The following is a 13287-nucleotide window of genomic DNA, read 5'->3' as shown; positions in this document are numbered from 1 at the left end:
GATACAACAAGTACAGATCCAACTGAAGAGACAGATGTCATCACACCTGTCCCTGCACTAGATGATGATCAAACTGAACCTGAACCTGATCAACATTCTGAATCTACTACAGAGGCTCCTAGACCAAACAAGGGACCATCTACTAGAACACAGAAGAATCATCCTCTGGAACTTGTCATTGGAAATCCATATCAAGGAATTGCAACAAGAAGATCAAAAGAAGCAATCTCTAACTCAGGCTTCATATCCAAGATTGAACCAAAGAATGTTAAAGAAGCCTTGACTGATGAATACTGGATCAATGCTATGCAGGAGGAACTAACTCAGTTCAAAAGAAGTGAGGTATGGGATCTAGTACCTAGACCAGATGGTATAAATGTTATTGGTACAAAGTGGGTCTACAAGAACAAAACTGATGAAAATATGTAAAGAGTGCATTCCTAAATGGCTATCTAAATGAAGAGGTATATGTTGAACAACCAAAAGGGTTTGTAGATCCAAGTTTTCCTAATCATGTCCACAAACTAAAGAAAGCTCTATATGGCTTAAAACAAGCCCCTAGAGCATGGTATGAAAGATTGACTGAGTTTCTTGTCAGCCATGGATACAAGAAAGGTGGCAATGATAAAACCCTGTTTGTAAGAGAGGAGAAAGGGAAGCTAATGATAGCTCAGATATATGTGGATGATATTGTATTTGGTGGAATGTCACGACAAATGGTGGAACATTTTGTGCATCAAATGCAATTTGAATTTGAAATGAGTCTTGTAGGTGAACTAACTTATTTTTTAGGTCTTCAGGTCAAACAAATGGAAGACACCATATTTATCTCTCAAGAAAAATATGCAAGAAACATTGTGAAGAAGTTTGGAATGGAAGGTGGTAGTCACAAAAGGACACCTGCACCTACACATTTGAAGCTTACCAAAGATGAGAAAGGGATTGATGTGGATCAAAGTCTCTACAGAAGTATGATTGGAAGCTTGCTATATCTTACAGCAAGCAGACCTGATATCATGTTTGCAGTAGGAGTGTGTGCTAGATATCAATCTGAACCTAAAATGAGTCATCTGACTCAAGTGAAAAGAATCTTCAAATATGTCAATGGGACATGTGGCTATGGAATATTATACTCTCATGGTAATGATTCTACCTTAGTTGGCTATTGTGATGTAGATTGGGCAGGAAGTGCTGATGATAGAAAAAGCACCTCTGGTGCATGTTTCTTCTTGGGAAGTAATCTAGTATCTTGGTTTAGTAAGAAACAGAATAGTGTGTCTCTATCCACAGCTGAGGCAGAATATATAGCAGCTGGAAGTAGTTGGTCTCAATTATTATGGATGAGACAAATGTTGAAAGAGTATAGTGTTGAGCAAGATGTCATGACACTTTACTGTGATAATCTGAGTGCTATAAATATTTCTAAAAATCCTATTCAGCATAGTAGGACAAAGCACATTGATATACGCCATCATTTTATAAGAGAGCTTGTGGAAGAAAAAATTGTTACACTTGAGCACATTGCATCTGAAGAACAATTAGCAGACATTTTTACAAAGGCTTTGGACGCAAGTCAATTTGAAAAATTAAGGGGCAAATTAGGAATTTGCCTATTTGAAAATCAATAGCAGTTATTGCATGGAGAGTGTACAACAGTTATTTTCTCTTCCCTCCTACACTTTCTGCACGCTTACATAGGGAAATCATTACAAAATTTATTTTATTTCCATAACCACTTCATCTGCACGCCTTCAACCGCTCAACTTCCTTCATTCTTTCCGAATACCAACAAAACTTCATCTCTCACATTCTTCCCTCATCGTCCTAATTTCACCATCATCAATTCCAACGGTACTATGTCGAACTCTGCAAAATCTACTCCAATCAAGATCGACGCTACTCAGCCTACAATGGGAGGAGATTCTATCGTCGTAAACGCCATTCCTATCTCAAGTATACCACCTTTAAGTCCTGCGAAAAAGGTGAAGAAGACCTCGAAGAAGGAGAAGACACCGCGTGTAAGCTTCAACTCTTCATCTCCCTCTACTTCAACTAAGAAAGCGAAGAAGAAGAGCAAGAAATCAGAATCTGAATCGAGGAGGACTTTTACAATGTCTGAACTACATGTTGATCCATTGCCATCGAGTGATGTTGCTGCTCCTGTCGTTAATCCTGCAGAGGATAATGTTATCGCATCTGGTAAGAATTCTCTTAATCTAGGCCTTGATGTTCCCAATTCTGTTGAAACCCTAGATGTAGAGAACCCTACTGTGTCTGAAGATTTGGGGAAAAGTCTTCCTAACTCCCCTATTGCTGTTGATACTAATATTGGTGGTTCTACTGAGACCAATGATGATGTTGCTGCTGAGTCTCTCAAGAAAACAGGTCCTGAGACTCATGTTGCGCCAAGTGTTGCAACACCTGGCGCTGCGCCAAATATTGTGCCAGATGTTACCACATCTTTGGCACAGGAAAATCTTGTGGACTATTCTGAGTCTGATGAGAGTCCCCAACCTAAGTCTGCTGATAAAGAGATTGCTGCTGATAAGGATGTTAATGAAAATCCTGAAGTTATAATTGTCAATGAAACAACTGTTAGTGATAAGTCAGTTCCTACAAACTCTGAGGCTAGTGTGGTTAGAAGGACTAAAAGTAGGGCTGGTAAAGTTACTGGTAAAAAGCCCCTATATGGACCTCCAAAACCTGTAAGTAAGGTGGTTCCTAGAACTGAGACTAGAAAAAGGAAAGCTCCACCAACCAGTGACTCTGAGTTTGAGCCAGAGACAGATGTTGCTGCATCTGGCAGCACATCTAGGAAGAGTATAGGAAGAAAGAAAGTCCCTCAATCTGTTCCCTATGCTCCTCTGGATAATGTATCATTCCATCTGGAAAATGGGTCTGCTAGGTTGAAGTTTGTGTATCACAGGAGGTTGGCTCTAGAAAGGAATCTAAAAGAAGATATTCTTGAATGCCAAAGTGTTGTTGAAGATATTGAGTATGCAGGTTTAATGAAGACTGTCTGTGGTTTGGACAAGTGCTATGACAGGCTTGTCAAAGAATTCTTGATTAATGTGGCTGACAATTGTAATGATCCAACAAGTCCTGAATATAGGCAAGTTTTTGTTCGTGGAACATGTGTCAAATTCTCACCAACTGTGATTAACCAATATCTGCAAAGAAACTCTGATGAGGTGGCTGCTCTAAAGGTCACAGACAATGAGGTCTGCAAGGTCCTCACAGGTGGCAGGATAAAGGTATGGCCAAGCAAGGCTAAATTGGCTGCAACCTCTCTCTCTCCATTTTATGCTGTCTTGAATAGGATTGCTGCACGCAATTGGGTGCCTACAACCCATTCAGGTGATGTGGCCAGAGAATTGGGAAAGTTCATTTATGTTGTGGGTACCAAGGCAAAATTTGATTATGGGTCCTATTTCTTTCAAGAAACTTTAAGCCATGCTTTGACCTATGCTGTTGAGAAGCCAGTTGCTCTTCCCACTCTGTTATGCAATATAATCCTTGAACAACATCCAGATATTTTGAGAAACACTGATGTTCCTTGTAAAAGGAAAGGGATGTTGGCCATTGAGCAAAGGCTGCTTGAAGGGACAAATGTTGCAGCAGGTGTTGGCACATCTGTCCAAGCTGGGGTACTCTCAAGGAAGCAGATGATTACAGACTTGACTGAGGCTAGCAGAGCACTTGAGGCCAGAAAACTGAAAATAGATCGTGTGATTGAGGCCCTCAAGGCTGATGAAGCTGCTGAGACTGCTGAGGGTGAGCCTGATGGACAAGAAGGTGAGGAAACTAGTGGCTCTGATGATGACACTGAGGATTTGGAGGAGGACTCTGATGAAAGTTCTTCTATATGATCTCTGATGTTCTCTAATTTTTTTCTGATGTACTTTTGGTATTTCTCTTTTGTTCCTTTTATGGGCAAGGCCCTGGATTTCTAGCACCTGTGTGTGCATTATGGTCTGTAATAATTGCACCCTGATACTTCTATTGTCTGCTACTCTGTGTTTTGATATGCATCTTGTTTGTCAAAATTATGGCTAAAAAGGGGGAGTAGTGTGTGTGTGTGACAAGTGTGTGGACAGATGTTCTCACATCTGGTGACTGTTTCTGCGCTAATGATCTATGCTCGTATTGAAGGGGAGTGTGAGTAATATGCATGTGTTGAGGGGGAGTAGTGAATATTCTTTCTTTCTTTATCTGATGTTTGTATGCATGAATTCAGGGGGAGTGTGAGTGATATTATCTCTTGATCGCCTGAATGTGTTTGATGACAAGTGTTGTGCCAAGTGTTATGGCACCTGACTAATGAGTCCACTATCCACTGTGACTGAGAATTTATTTTTCTCAGATGTTTTATGGGAATTTATTTTTCCCTGATGTTCTTATGATGAATGGATGTGCTTAAGCTATTAGGAGTTTATTTCTCCTACTTCTTAGTATCTATTATGGGAGTTTATTTCTCCCTTGTGTTGTTCCATGAGGCTAGTTGTGTTTTATTCCGCTGTTGCATTGCCTCTGATGCTACTTAATTCTCTTGGAAGTAGTTTTATTATGTGTTACTTTCTTTCCTAGTTGTGTGATCATGTTGACTCGAAGGAAAGGTAATACTGTATCTCTCTATATACTGGTCTAATATTGTTTTAGCCAAAATTTGCCAAAGGGGGAGATTGTTGGGTTTTTGTATGTTGGCTACATTTTGCAAAAACATATTTTAGCCAAGTGTTGAGACATATGTGCTGACCCCAAGTGTTGTGACAAATGTTGGTACACTTTGGAACAACACCTGTCTGTGTATCTGTGCGCGCCAGCTAGCAGTTTTTAATTTCTACTCAATCTTTTGAAGATTTGATTGAAGAATTGTTTCAAGGTTTCTTACAGAGGAAGGCGCACGTGTTTAATGTGTTTCAGGAGGCAGCCGAACCCTAGTTATATTTTCTAAAGGAATTATATTTTTGGAAAATATATTTTTGTGTTTCAAAAATAGAACTATTATGTTCAAAAATATATCAGCTGCTGCCGCAATTCTAGAAGCCCTAATTTTGTCTTGAAGCCCAAGTCGTTCTACTACTATAAATACGAAGGCAAGCATATGATTTCAAGTATCTAAAATCGTGTCTTACAAAGCGTGTGTTTTTAGGGATTTTAGAGTGTTAATTGTGAGCCTTTCTTGTATCTCATTGATGCAAGCTTAGGACCTGAGTTTATTGAGTTGTAAGTATGAACTTCTCCTAAGCTTTGAAGTACGGAGATTGTTCTATTGTGTTGTGTGGTTTGCTCGCAAGCTTTTAAGCAAGAGTGAATCCTAGTTTCTTAGGAGTGTGTCTCCACCGTTTGTAATTGTTGAAGTTTATAACAACGCTGTCTGTGTTGTTAAGGTGGGAATTGGGACGGGGTCTCATATCTAGGAGTTCCTAGGTAGAAGTGTCATTGGGTAGTGATTAAGTGAGAAGTTGTAAACGGGTGAGTTTAGCTTCGAAGTAATACTACTGATAGTGGACTTCATTCCTGGATTGGTATCCCCCAGAGTAGGCTTTAGGCTGAACTGGGTTAACAACTCTTGTGTGTTGTTTACTTTGCTGTTTTTATTGTTTTATGTTTTATGCTCTGTTTATAGACAAGTGTTGGTGCACCGGTAACAACATCTGTCTACAACAGACAAGTGTTGATACACCTTGATCAACACCTGTCCACTGTGTGCCAGGAATTTCAATATGTTAAAATATTTGAATGTTACTAGTCCCTAAATATGTCACTTTGTAAAATTTGAATTTTGATTTATTTATTACAAGTCATAAATATGTCTTGACATAGATAAATATTCAATATCATATCTTTGAATACTTTTAACATTATATACATTATATACTTTTGTATAATTTGGTTGATAACATCTACTATTATACTTGGTCAAAAAAATATCTATTATTTTTTGACCAAATCATCTATATATTTTCTATCAAAGAAAAAAAATTAATTAAAAATATAAAATGATTTGGTAGAAGAAGTAATAAGAAATATACTTATCAAAATAAACTTTACAAAGATTTATTTCATTCAAAGTTTTTTAAATTGAAGTTATTATACTTTTTTTAAATAAATGTCCTAAAATTTTCTGTCAACAAAAATTGTACTATAAATACATGCCACCCTTGCATACATCTTCACATTGTTAAGTTTTTTTCAATACAAATAGTGTCTTGTTTCTTTATCGTAATCAGGTAATATATCATTCAAACTAAGGTCAATAAATTGCATGAAACATATTTTCATAACTCCTATTTCACTTATGATACCTTTACTATTTTTTGTTGTTTGATTGTAAGTTCTTTATTGCCAACAAGAAACTTCAATCGTCCTAAGAGAAATCAAAAACTTTTTCACAATTTCTCCCTCTTTAATTCTTGTTTGTGATATGTTTGATCTTTATTTCTCTTTTTAATGCTCATATCTAATGCGTTAAAATATATATTATTTTGTAGCTCACGACAACAATATGGATCCAAATCAAAAGAAAAATGCTGAGCTGGTCGACAAATTTTGGGAAGAACAATTCAAGAAAATTAGCGAGACTGCTGATTTGAAGTCTCATATTTGTACGTCCAGAGTTAAGAAGGTCATGAAAGAGGTGGCGGATGTGAAAATTCCGAATCAAACTTGTGTTTTCATGGCAAAAGTTTGTGAATTGTTCATTAAGGACATTACAATGAGATCTATGTTCAAAATGAAAGAAGCCGGAAGGACAAGCATTGAAATCAATGACGTGGTTGATACTTTAGGTGATATTGATTCGGAAACTAAAATTGAGGATGACAAAGCTGAAATTTCTGCAAATGAAGATGATTAACAAAATAATAGTTTCTTAATAAAAATAATAAGAGCAATGTTATTCAAATATAAAATTTCAACACTGTATGGAAATCATGTTTATTTAGTATTTTTTTATTGTCCTAAGGAAAAAAAATTATTAAAAACCCAAAGATGTTGTAAAACAGTGTTTTTATTTAAGGGTAAATAGTGTCATACCCCCCTGCAAAATAGGCGAGTTTTGCGTTACCCCCTGCAAAATATTTTTTTGAGATTACCCCCCTGCAATGTCAAGATTCTTTGCGTTACCCCCCTGGCTCAACAAGTGGGCATATGACATGGACGAATCTTGACGTGGCATGACACGTGGAAATTAATTTATTTTTTATTTATTTTTAATTGCCAACTCAGTAATTATTTATTTTTTAATTAAAAAAAAAATGAAAAAAACTTTTTTTTTAAAGAAACTTTTTTTGTTACGGTAACTTTTTTTTTAAAGAAATCTTTTTTTTTAAAGAAACTTTTTTTTAAAGAAACTTTTTTTTTCGTTCCGTTCATATGCAGCGATTGTTCTTCGTTTTCAATTTCAATTTGGGGATAGGGCAAAGCGATTGTTCTTGCGTTACTATGTGATTGCAGTTTTTTTTTTGGTTACTCTATTATTATTAGTTATTATTATTATTATTATTATTATTATTATTATTATTATTAGTTTTTTGGTTACTATTATTATTATTAATTTTTTTTTTCATCTTCGTTTTTTTTTTTTTTATTTTGGTTACTCTATTATTAGTTATTATATATATATATATATATATATATATATATATAAGAATTTTTTTTATATATATAATAACAACTTTTAGTCAAAAAAAAAAACTTTTTTTTAAGTAAGTTCATAAAAGTATAACAACTTTTAAGTTTTTTTTTCATTTTTTTAATTAAAAACCCACATTAATTAATGAGTTGGCAATTAAAAATAAATAAAAAATAAATTAATTTCCATGTGTCATGCCACGTCAAGATTCTTCCATGTCATATGCCCACTTGTTGAGCAAGGGGGGTAACGTAAAGAATCTTGACATTGCAGGGGGTAATCTCCAAAAAATATTTTGCAGGGGGGTAACGCAAAACTCTGCTATTTTGCAGGGGGGTATAACACTATTTACCCTTTATTTAAAGGAGAATGTTAACATGTTAAGAAGATAAATGTATTAAACATTAAATGTTAAGTTTGTGAATTCAACGTACTCTTTAAACATTAAATATTTTATATCATTAAATGTTATATTTCTATTTTTAGGTAGCGTCCTATTTAAAATCTATGTTTGAAAAATATTTCTCAAAGATGTAGTACTAATAAGGAACATGTTCATCTTCAAATCAGCAACAAATCAAATAAAAGATATGTCGAAACCTTTCTTTTATTTGTATGCCCCCATTTATGTTGAATTCTGAATAAGAAATGTTATAGAGACACAAAAATCAAACAAAAATACAACACAAAAGGGGTATAATGGTCAATTTGCGTGTGAACTGCTTTTCAGTTTTTATATTTTCATTTTTTTTCCTTCTCATTTCCACTGCGCAACCTCACTTCCTTCTCATTGCAAAAACCAACGCGTGAAACCTACTTACTACGCAAGTTGCTCTATCATCGCCATCTTCATCTCCATCTCAGCTCAAGCTTCTCCCTCTCTACAAAATTCCTTCTCCCTCTCTGCGACAAAACCCTAACAGATTTGTCCCCTCTCTTCGACGAAATCAGAGATGTTACTGCATTGAACTCATTCATCCGATTCAAGGTTAGTTCATTCTTCCTTTTGATTCTGCTCTTCTCCTTATTCTTCAAAATATTCTGATTTTAATTTCCCTTTTCCTTATGGTTATTTGATATGCATGATTTATGGTATAAATTGGGGATTCTAATTCGTGAATATGTTTAATATTGATTTTATCAACTTAATTTCATGATTCTAGACTTAGACAAAACTGAAATCATATTATTTGTAGGTTAAGTTGTGGAATTATGTTTGTTGTAATGTTATGAGTTGAAAAAAAATAACATGATAATCACAGCAAGACAAAATAAACAGTAGTCATGTGTTAAAATGTGGGCAATTGTTTGAAACACTTGGTTAATGGAGAAGTTTCTGTCAAAAATTGAAAAGTTGACACAAGTTTTGGGTGGTGAAATCATGAATATGCCCCTCTTATGTTTCTATTTAGACAAAATTGAATTCATGTTATTAGTTTAAGTTGTGGAATTATGTGTTGTAATGTAATGTTATGATCAGTTGAGAAAATTAACATGATAAACACAGGGAAAATAATGTGGGTAGTCACGTGTTAATGTGTGGGTAGTCACGTGTTACGTTGCTTGTAATACTTTGTTTTTGCAACTTATGATACGATTGATTTAATTGTGTTCTTTTATGCAGTTTTGTGGTGACACTTGCACTCAAAATAAAAATTTCATGGACAGTTCTAATAAGACGGTGGATTGTGGTAGTAGTGGTCATGAATTTATTGAAGTTGACAAGAACTCTTATCGGTGGTTGGGGCTGGTAGCTAGTCTTGTGTGTGGTTCTGACAGATTTCTCCTAGTGTGTATGCGTTTTTTTTTGCTGGGCAGGGAGGCGTGAATTTCTGCACTATTTTTCTGTTCTGGTTTTTTGTTTGGGTGTGCTATGTATTGTTGTATCCCTTTTGTTGTGTTTTGGCGTTTTTTTTAGGCCATTTTGGGCTTATTGGTCCCTTGTACATATTTAAGTACTTCTTGTACTTTTACTATTAATAGATCTTTAGCTTTTAAAAAAAAAGGCACCTGAACCATGAATTTTAATTTCTTAACTACATATCCTGCTAAAGAATGATACATGTTAATATGATTGTATAATGTTTCGTTAACCATTTGTTATTGTTACCTTATGCATATCAATATTTAATTTCAGATGAGGATAAAGAATACACTGAACCATCTAAATAAGTTGATCGATTATAATCCTAACTTAAACGAAGCGCAAAAGAACCGACTTCGTCAAACTCCTTTTAAATGGATCGTTGATATGACAGACCACATAAAGGTTAGTGAACCTTTGTTAGAAGAGTTGTTGAGTAGATGAGACTCTATTAGTCATGGATTTAGAGTAGGTTGCAAGACAGTTGCATTTGCACCGACAGATGTATGTATTGCATTAGGATTACAAATTGTAGGAACAACTGTACCTGTACCTCTTAACGATAACAGTGATTGTCGTGTTAAATCATTGTTTAATGGAGAGGATGTTACAATTGATAGTATACAACAAAAACTTAATGTCCTTAACACAGAATAATACATTGAAGATTTTTGAGGAGTATATATACTTTTTGCCTTCTTTGCATTATATTTTCCTAAGAAAAGTAGGAATGTCACTAGTGTACCATTTAAGTTGTTGGACGACCTAAATTTTCTTGAAACGTGTAATTGGGGTCAAGCGATGTATGAAGATTTAGTCGAAAGCATAAACACTGCTGCTGGCAAATATGCTCAAAGTGGAGGAGACTCAGGTAAAGAAATGATTCTTTTAGGTTGTTCTGCCATTTTACAGGTATAGATAATTGAGTTTGTTGGTTTAATTGTATAAATTTATAAATTATTTATGATTTGGTGTGTGATATTTTATTTTATTTTGATATAGATATGGGTTGTTGAGAAACTACAATTATGTAACATATCAACAAAGTGTTTTCCACGTATTAATAAGTGGACAACACTTCCATTTCACGGTAACGAAATGCAAAATATATTTGCAAATGCAAAGGTTAGCACTCACATTGTATATTAATGCATGTGTATGCTTTTATAATTTTTTTTTCCACTAATCAAGTTTGTTTAATGTGATTAGTTGGTTGAAGATTTGGTTCCAACCGAAGAAGACCAACAATTCTATGTTGTTGCTGAAGCCATTCGACAGTCTGAAGTTATGCATACGAATGATATTGACACCGACTTTGATGCAACCGTTATTTTAAGAAAACAACAAATATTGTTTGACCACAATATTGTTTAATTTATTTCCTTGCACATATCAATCCAGAGCGAATGTGTAAGTTTGTAATTAGTTTAATTTTTTTAACTACTTCATGTATGTTATCATTTTATTTTTGTTCATCACAATTTTAATTAGCCTTAATCATATTTTTTATTTAGAGTGTTTGTTCGAGTACATGAAGCAGTAATGCGTGGTCATATTTTCGAATGCATGAAACCAAGGGGGTGGCTCTCCAGTCTGGTTATTATCGACACCTAGTTCTATGTGATTCCCATTATTTAAATACTATTTGTTTCTTAGCAATTGTTTTGTTTAATGCTTCAACTAATGTCTGCGGCCACCCAAATAATGATGGGGGATATTTTGAAAAATAGAGATCACATGAAGCGTGTCATAATTACGCATGCATTTTCTGTGAGTAAACTATGAATACATGCACATTTAATAATTGTTGTAGTAAATTTTGCAAAATATATAATTCACCAAAATTGTTATTGTAGGATGATGTGATTGCAAATTTACCTAAGTTGCATCACAATCCTTCACACCCATGCATGACTTGTCACTCGTTTACTAATCTTGTATCGAACCATTTAAGGATAAATGATGATCCAATCAAAATCATGAGGCATTGCAACTTGGTAAGTGTACACTCTCACTTTGTCCTTGCGGCATTTAATTTTTGAGAAATGCTAAATGTACTGAAAAAAGCATCCGAAAGTTTCCCGAACTACGTGGCAACCAGTTTCTCAGTTGTGAGTTATGGCTTTATGTTAGTTTTTTTACTTTATTGTTTTATATCCTCTTCTCATTTGATGTTTCTTTCAGTTTCATATGATTTCTCTAAATTAATTTCTTGTAAATGGAACAAATTATTTCTTCTTCTTCTTCTTGAATTCAACTAAATTTTTTGAGGATATCAATTTTTTTAATCTTTGCAAAAGTTGAATGTGTTCCTTCTAATACCTTTTTTTTTTCTTTCATTTTTGTTTGCATTCAATTTGTGTTGAAGACCTTTATTTTTTTCTTCTCAATTTCTTGGTTATTCCTTGATTTATTCTTGTTTCTGGATAAATATCTTAGTGACATAAGATTATTAACGTATGTGATTTTTCCATGTTTTATCACATGGTTTTGGGATTAATGGGAAAAGAAAAGTGGGGCGGCAAACGGTTGCATATATCCAATATGACTTGCTTAAAATGTTTTAAAAATAAAATAAAATATGATATGCAGTAATGAAAACTATTCGGTATAATTTCGTGAGAAATCCTTTCGGTATATATAACAGTTCTCTTAATTTTTCTATGCAACTTAGTTAATATTTCGGTTTTCGTATTTTAGATCTTTGCCCCAACCATACAAGACCAACATTGGTTTTGTTATGTACTTGATAAGATCAAAAAGAAGTTGTTCGTGCTAAACTCTTTGTATAGTGAAAGAAATGAAGAGGAAAAGCAGTTGGATCTTTTTATGATAAATAATTTTATTCACAAATTAATGATGATTGTTTTGATTGATAGCAAATGCATGACAAGTAATTGTTGATCACCTTTTATTATGTGGATCTATAGAAGAGGAACTTCGAGAACTTGCTGCATTTCATGGATGAATGCCAAACATTAGAGCTCGTTTACGAGGACTTGCCGCAACAAAAAAATATGTAAGGAAATGCTAGAAACTTTACTTCATTTATGGTTTTATAATTTTTTAGCAAGAAATTATATTCACGATTCATATTGTACATATTTTGTAGCCATGACTATGGAATATATGTTTTAAAGTATTTGGAGATGTGGGATGATGACAGGAAATGGGGTGACAGAACCATGCCTGATTTCACATTGGTAAAATTTTAACGATTTGTCAACTTAATTGGTATATATATATATATATATATATATATATATATATATATATATATATATATATATATTTATGTGTAATTTATATATATAAATGTAGGACGAAATTCTACATTTTCGTCGACAATTTGTTTGTGAATGGGTGTTGCATCCTCAAAATCTCGAGTTGAAACATGTACGAGTAGAAGCAAGTCTCCCGGATGACTTCTCAATAGATTCGCTTCAGTCTTGATTGGGTAACTCATCTATCATCTGTTTTTTTTTTTTTGCATTGTGTGTTGTCATTTTTTTTTTTGCATTGTGATTTTTTTTTGTTTTGTTGTCGGTTGTGACTTAAAGTGGGGGTTTTGAGTAGGATCTGAAGGAAGCAATTTTCGTGGCTGTAGCAGAAGCTTAGTAGCAAGGTAAAGCTTCAATTTCAGGTGGGTTCTCTAGGTTCCTAAACCTTGATTTAATAGAAACCTTAATTTCCCAAAATTTTGCCCTTTTGCATGATAACTTGGACTGTTTGGAATTATGCAGGTTGTTCGAGGTTGAATCAGTTCAACCAGGGCTTGAGCCGATGC

At 34.2% G+C, this 13287-nt stretch overlaps 3 protein-coding genes across 3 annotated transcripts; all 3 read left to right on the top strand.

Moving 5' to 3' along the window:
* Nucleotides 1-1856: 1856 nt before the first annotated feature.
* LOC123885943 lies at nucleotides 1857-3869 on the top strand. The gene is made up of 4 exons (XM_045935278.1): nucleotides 1857-2385; nucleotides 2533-2673; nucleotides 3058-3254; nucleotides 3408-3869. Exons 1-4 carry the CDS (start codon nucleotides 1857-1859, stop codon nucleotides 3867-3869), a joined length of 1329 nt encoding a protein of 442 aa, XP_045791234.1.
* Nucleotides 3870-6508: 2639 nt separating this feature from the next.
* Nucleotides 6509-6859, top strand: LOC123885942 (nuclear transcription factor Y subunit C-8-like). Its single transcript, XM_045935276.1, has one exon. The coding sequence runs from the start codon at nucleotides 6509-6511 to the stop codon at nucleotides 6857-6859; it is 351 nt and encodes a 116-aa protein (XP_045791232.1).
* A 4600-nt stretch (nucleotides 6860-11459) lies between these two features.
* Nucleotides 11460-12969, top strand: LOC123885675. The gene is made up of 5 exons (XM_045934975.1): nucleotides 11460-11497; nucleotides 12201-12332; nucleotides 12431-12519; nucleotides 12613-12703; nucleotides 12822-12969. The coding sequence occupies exons 1-5, from the start codon at nucleotides 11480-11482 to the stop codon at nucleotides 12951-12953; spliced, it is 462 nt and encodes a 153-aa protein (XP_045790931.1). The 5' UTR covers nucleotides 11460-11479; the 3' UTR covers nucleotides 12954-12969.
* Nucleotides 12970-13287: the final 318 nt, after the last annotated feature.

The sequence above is a fragment of the Trifolium pratense genome, linkage group LG5, assembly GCF_020283565.1.
Source record: "Trifolium pratense cultivar HEN17-A07 linkage group LG5, ARS_RC_1.1, whole genome shotgun sequence".
NCBI lineage: Eukaryota > Viridiplantae > Streptophyta > Magnoliopsida > Fabales > Fabaceae > Trifolium > Trifolium pratense.
Note: the sequence above shows the minus strand (reverse complement) of the source record. Positions and strands in the feature narration are given on the sequence as shown.